Below are 7,001 nucleotides of genomic sequence, written 5' to 3' on the forward strand. Positions count from 1 at the left end.
ACACAACAATCCTCCCCTCAAACAAAGGACCACCAAGCAACTTTATGCGTAAACCCTCATGGCTTTCCTTTTAGTTTCACCCTAAAAGACCTCAAACCAATGGAGATAATTGCCCACAATTATATGCCCATGATCAATCTCTTCCCCTAACCAATGTGGTATTTTGTTTGCACTTCTAGCAATCCTCACCTTGAACAAAGTACCACTTTGAGCCTCCCCTCGAATAAATCTATTTGCTCTCTACTATGAGAGCTTGCTCTAAATCCCAAGGCACCTCTAATTCATCTTGGGTCACTCGCTTCTTATCTAGAGGCACATCTTGTTCATCTCGAGTCAACTTGCTCTTCTACCTCGAGGTACATCCCATTCATCTCAGGTTATAATCCAAATAGAGCGCACGAGCATGAGCGTAGATAACACTTGCTCTTATCAAGGTTGGGGAAACCACTAGATTACCCATATAGAACACAAACTAGGCTCCTTAAAGTTGTTGTTCATTATTTGAGGATTTCACCTATACAGCTAGGTTTATACCAAGGTTCTGATACCAATTGACATTCATATATCTCCACAATGGTATGATATTATCCCACTTTGGGTATAAACCCTCTCCACAATGGTATGATATTACCAAGGTTCTGATACCAATTGACATTCATATATCTCCACAATGGTATGATATTATCCCACTTTGGGTATAAACCCTCTCCACAATGGTATGATATTATCCCACTTTGGGTATAAACCCTTCTCCACAATGGTATGATATTATCCCACTTTGGGTATAAACCCCCCTTCTCCACAATAGTATGATATTATCCCACTTTGGGTATAAACCCTTCTCCACAATGGTATGAATATTATCCCACTTTGGGTATAAACCCTCATGGCTTGACTTTTGGAATCACCACAAAAGGTCTCATACCATTGGAGATAGTTGTCTTCCCTTATAACCCATAATCATCCCCTTATTTACAGATCTCATACCATTGGAGATAGTTGTCTTCCCTTATAAACCCATGATCATCCCCTTATTTAACCAATATGGGACTTTGATCGCATTCCCATCCAATACTAGATACTATGCAATGAAGTCTATACGAGATATAGTAGCTAGCTTGTAGAAGCGCAGTGAATTATAGACAAAAATTTCTTGTTCATATCTTTGTTTAGCTTCTTGCACTTAGTCGCTTTAACAAAAAGGGGAAAAAAAAACTTCTTACACTAGGTACTTTTTTTATGTGTATTACGTTTACTTGGTTGTTCACAGTATAGTCAATTAGATTTCAACGAGATCATATCATAGTTGAATACTATGAATTTGCTGTATGTATATGATGCATGTTTGTTATGACATAATTGACTATTTATCCATTGCTTAGAAAACTTACTAAGATTAGACATTATATGATACTCACACTCTTTGTACACTCTTTGTAGAAAAGTTTTTTTTTTTTAATTGATTAATGAAAACCTTTTAATTCATGATTATGTGTTGTTTTCTCATGGATCTTTTTGTTGATACATTCAATTCTTGTTGAATAGGAGCTTGATATATATATTACTTGTTTCAATTATTCTTGTTGAATACTGATACTCATATGGTTCTTCTTTATGTTTCTTTTTTTCTTTTTTTTAGTATAAGATATTAGGAAAAGTCCATTCATATTAACAAAGAAGAAATAAGAAATTAAAAAATCGATCAAGCTTCAAATTGATGAAAGAATTATTCTTTTCTTAATTAAACAATGAGACTTTATTTGCCCTTCCCCAGTGTAAAAGTTTAGAGGTTTCAAGTTGTATGGATCTTCTTAAAGAAGCTCACAATTATGTTTTTTTCTTTTAATTTTCTTTTCACACACTATAACAGATTATATAATTATCTATAATTTTCCTCATTTTTTTTAGTCAGCTCTCCACAAAGGAAATTTCTCTCAACCTCTCTCAAATCTTCCATACAATTCTCTTCTTCATTATTCAAAAATAAAATAAAATAAGATAAATGCAAGAACTCTCTATCCTTAAAGAAACAATTAAAGGGTAAAAAAAATGAAACTTTCAATTACAAATCTTTGGGATTATTCAGCAAGAATAACACACAAAGATCAAATCTCAAAGGTCGACTTTGCATTTTGTATTATCGAATGTTGTAGAAGCATTGATCTTAAGCAAGAGGTGATTGCAATAGATCTCGAGCAACCGAGGTTTCGACATCCATCCATTGATACTATAACTGAAAAGAATAAAGCCAAAAAAATAGAGCGAGACAAAATTTTATATTCAAAAATCAAAAATAAAATTTTTAAAAACTACCATTTTATAGGGTTAAAAAAATAGACAGATTTTGAAAACACTCTTAGAAAGTAGGCAACAAATAAAAGAAATGCATTTGCGAAAGTAGTATCCATACTCTTAATTAATTTTTAAAATTTAAAAATAAAATATAAAATGATTATCACATTAGTAATTAAGGTTAAAATCGAGTTTTGAAGTCCTCTAACCAAAAAAATAAAAATTAAAGAAAAAATAGCGATTTTGACATCAACAAAACCTAACAGTATATATATATATATGGGCCCAAAAGGAATTATGCCCTACCTTTTGACCTTTTTCTTACGTCATATAAGAGTGAAATTATTAAATCGGGCAATTTGGAATAGGATCTTGCTCTCACTCTCTCGCCTCTTAGTTTAGAGTCCTTTAGTTCAACGATATCTCTATTTTCTCTTGCTCTTTTATCTTCTCTTGTTCCTTTGATTTAGAACTTTTTACTCTTTACTCTTTCTATTTTCTCTCTCTCGCTTTTCTCATTCTCTTGGATTTAGAATGTTATGCTTCTTACTCTCTCTATTTTCTCTCGCTTCTCTCATTCATTTGAGTTGAATTTTTTGGTTTAAAAAGAGCCCAGCAGATGATACAAGCAAAAGGTTTAAAAAGCGTACTTTAAAGATTTGGGTTGATTGTACAATTTTCTCAAAATGTTTGTACCTGACTTCAGCTGAGAAGCGAAGCTCTGGATCTATCTCTTCATTGAAACCAAACGGGTATTCGAAGTTGACTCGGACGGCGGAGGATAAGACGGTCTGGTTTTCGGGTGTCAACGTAAAGGAGGGGATGTCGGAGAGAAACCTCTCGCCTATACTATTGACTATCATCCTCATAGAATACATGTGAATGGTGGCTCTTTTGTTGGGGTTGTAGCTTCTGAAAGTGAAAACTATGGTAGCTTTTAGCATATTATGAGTTGAACTATGGACTATGACATTGCCGGTTTCCACAATTAGACGTGGGGTTTTGGGGACAACAACAAGCCAACATATGATAATTGCAAGACCAACGAGGAATATTACTCCCAACAAGCTTCTTCCTATGATTCTTATGATTCTTGTGCGTTTTGCTGTCCCATGTTGTTGCCTATAGGAGCTTTGTTTTGATGATGGTGATGATGTTTCTCCTTGTGTAGCAGTGCTCCTCATTGTTCTTTACAAAATTCTTACTTCTCTTGGTTTTTCAAAATTGTTCTCTCATGAATGAGTGAAGAGATATTGATGAGTAGTATAAGAAGTGTGTGTGTGAGTTTTGGTTTGCTTAATGAAAGGGTACAGGAATATATGCCACTATTTACAATTGGGTTTTGTGTCTACTTGTACTTCAAGATTTGGGTTGTCTTCATTGTGTTGGGGATATGGGGATAAAGGAAAAAAAAAAATCTATACATCGAGCCCACATGGCAAAAGGAGGTAAAAACAAGTGTCATCGAAGGGATTTTCGTGTAAGACGCATATTTATTAAGCACGAAGACTTTAGTTTGAGTAAAATGTGTAGATGTGTTTGTGTAAAGTAAGAATTGTTGTATGTAAACATGTGTGTTTGACAAGTTTATCAAAATAGACACATCTTTTTTAAATATAAAATAATTTCGGGAAAAATACTTTTTGGTCCTAGATTTGTGGTCTAGTTTTCATTTGATCTCTATGTTTTAAAATGTTTACTTTTAGTTCTTAAGATTTGAGGTTCATTTCAATTTAGTTTCTAGGTTTCAAAATGTTACAATTTTACTCTCTTGAGATTTGAGTTTTGTTTCAATTTTGTCTCTTAATTTATAGATTTTACATTCTTAACCTCGATTTTTCACTAAATAGACACTTTTTGTCTTTAATATCAATGTCAATTAATTAATTTAAGAGAATTAAAACCATCATAATTACTTAAATTTCATTATTTTTCATCAATATTTAAACCAATTTAAAATTTTCACTTTATTTTATTCAAAATTAATTAATATGCTTTAGCATAGAAGACTGGAAGCGAGTATTTATAGAAAAATAGATACTAAAAATGTAAATATTGAGACCTAGAAACCAAATTGAAATAAAACTCAAATCTCAAAGGTGAAATGGAAATATTTTGAAATCTAGATTGAAACCAACACAAAACTCAATGACTAAAAGTATAACATTGTGAAACTTAATGATCAAATGGATATAGACCCAAAACTTAGGGATCAAAAAAGTATTTTTTTTCCCTATACTTTTTATACAACAAACACATTTATCAGAAAAAAAAATGAACATTACTTATTTAGACATTATATAGAAAATTTATTTTTTCAATATATATTACTTATCTAGACTTTATATATTGATCAATGTATTTCCAATACATACGAATTATTAGGTGTATTTTCCGATCTATATGCGGTGGCGGAACCAATATGTAGGGAATATAAGTTCATATACATATAATTTTAGATACACATATAAGATTCAAATCATACAATATCACTAGAATGAGCATAACCATATAATTTTAGATGCACAAATATAATATTCAAACTATACAATATCGCTACAATAAACATAATTAACACACATACGAACAGTGACAAATCCATTAACTTCTAAATTTATTTCATATATAGTTCTTGAACTTTAAAAAATATATACTAGAATATTGATATCTCGATATGTGTGTCTAATACATATAGTATTATACAATTTTTGAAAAAGTAATAATGAAACTATTGGCTACAAAATTAACAATTTGAGGTGTAATTGGAAACATTTTTTTTTTATCTAATACAATGATTGATTTTTAAGCATTTTTAATATTTAATGAGATTCTTAATTATTAAATTGAAAGTTTATATATCGATCTTTTTTAAATAATGTTTTTTTTTAAAATATAATGACATAAATATGGTTGGTGGGAAACTTTTTCTAAGAATAAGTGTTTGGGAAAACTATTGATAAAATTAGGGTAGTAAAATCGTGTACCGAGTACACGATTGTCATGTGGCAAACTCGTATACCCGGTACACAAGTACTGTTTAATCTAATTAGCACCACGCCGGCTGACTGGTTGACTGGTCAGAGCAAACTCGTTAACCCCGTCCACGATTTGCTTATCTTTTCTTCTTTTCTTTTCTTTTTTTAAAAAGTGTGTTGACTATTTTTTTTTTAAATATAGATGTAAAACAATATTAAAACTTTAGGAATTGGTCCACAAATTCCTTGATTATTAAACTTAATTATATATTTAATCTACAATGAAAATATCTTGCACTCATATTTTAAAAAATGTCATATATTAAAGAATATTTACAGTTAGTTCTTTAATTTACAATTTGAAAATGAAAGTTTACATGAAATTTAAAAACGACCCCTGGCTCTTACCCCCCATGGGGTTGTCTTCGTGTCCCTCTAAATTAGGTTCACCCTATTTACGTTGTCGTCTACGATGAATACGTTTTCGATCGGTGTCAGGAACATTGAGTCGTCTTGTCTGTTGAATAATACCTTCTACGTTGACCAATGTTTTCTGACACATTGAACCCAATTCTGGTAAGTGGTTCTCACTGAATATTGTTGAACATCGCCGATAAAATTATTTTGTACAATAAAAAAAATAAATATTAAACAATATTCATATCATATATATGGAAAATGTCTTATTTTAAATCTCTTACCATGCAGTAATAGTAAGTGCTTTCAGGTGTGATAAATCGCTTCGTGATCAAATTGTACCAGGAAAAGTAGTCGTCTGATACAGTTGGCCCATTTGTTAATTCTTCCTGTGCACAACGATCATATCGTCCATGCCAATAGGATAAATATTCTGCATGGATTCGACTCCAGTCTTGGTCGTGCTTACCTCTCAAATCGATTTGGTGTAGTGTGGGAGTGTATAGGACAATAAAGGTATCATTTTTCGCAGACCGAACTGTCTCAACACACGATCTAGATGATGCCACTCTACTATATGGAAGTATATAAGAGGGCTAACGGTCAATCAGATGTCTTCACCATCATGACAATAATCAGGTAAGGATGACCAAATCTATTGTGTATATGACGTCCAAATAATCTGACAAAAAAAAAATAATAATAAGTATACATCTAAAATGTTTTAAATATTCATTTATATATACATTTGCTACCTGATTGTGCATCAGCATGTCAAATATTTGTGTGTACACAAGCAACATATTTGTTGACTGTTCAGAGACAGCTAATATACCACTCCATATAAAATTATAAAAAATACAATTAATTTATATTCTTACATAAAATGGCAACGAAATAAATATATAAATGAAATAATACATGGCACCAAGTGGACGATGATCTGGGGCCTGTAGCTGGACTTGTGGTATTATAATTGGAAATCAATCATAAGCCTGTAGTATCGATGGCTCCACTATTTCCAACACTTGTGTATTGGAAGCCCGACAAAATTCTCTATACAACCATACAAGACATGCACCACCTCACGAGTACGTACCAGTGTGCTCGAAATCAAACAATAGTGGGAGGAACATGAGATACACTATAGTATTTGACTTGTCAGCAAACAAAAATCCTTCAATAAGCTATAGGATGTATGCTCGTGCATACCTATGTACGCTGTTGTCATCACATCGGGAGGTAATTCTGGAAATTGGGACGCCAACCAGGGGATACTCAATCTTGATCCCTTCAGAACCTCTGGTAGAATACCTA

General features: G+C 32.1%; 1 protein-coding gene across 1 annotated transcript; it reads right to left on the minus strand.

Annotated features, from left to right (window-relative positions):
* Positions 1-1,714: 1,714 nt before the first annotated feature.
* Positions 1,715-3,575, minus strand: LOC120083609 (uncharacterized protein At1g08160-like). The gene is made up of 2 exons (XM_039039431.2): positions 2,989-3,575; positions 1,715-2,233 (listed from the first exon to the last, which is right to left on the minus strand). Exons 1-2 carry the CDS (start codon positions 3,474-3,476, stop codon positions 2,113-2,115), a joined length of 609 nt encoding a protein of 202 aa, XP_038895359.1. The 5' UTR covers positions 3,477-3,575; the 3' UTR covers positions 1,715-2,112.
* Positions 3,576-7,001: the final 3,426 nt, after the last annotated feature.

This window comes from Benincasa hispida, chromosome 8 (genome assembly GCF_027475165.1).
Source record: "Benincasa hispida cultivar pf3 chromosome 8, pf3_genome.v1.1, whole genome shotgun sequence".
NCBI classification, from domain to species: domain Eukaryota; kingdom Viridiplantae; phylum Streptophyta; class Magnoliopsida; order Cucurbitales; family Cucurbitaceae; genus Benincasa; species Benincasa hispida.

Excerpts from the sequence above, each read along its gene's own strand:
- LOC120083609 (XM_039039431.2), bottom strand. The coding sequence starts at position 3,476 with ATGAGGAGCACTGCTACACAAGGAGAAACATCATCACCATCATCAAAA. Across the intron at positions 2,234-2,988 it reads CGCTTCTCAGCTGAAGTCAG|TTATAGTATCAATGGATGGA; the intron begins GTACAAACATTT and ends TATTCTTTTCAG.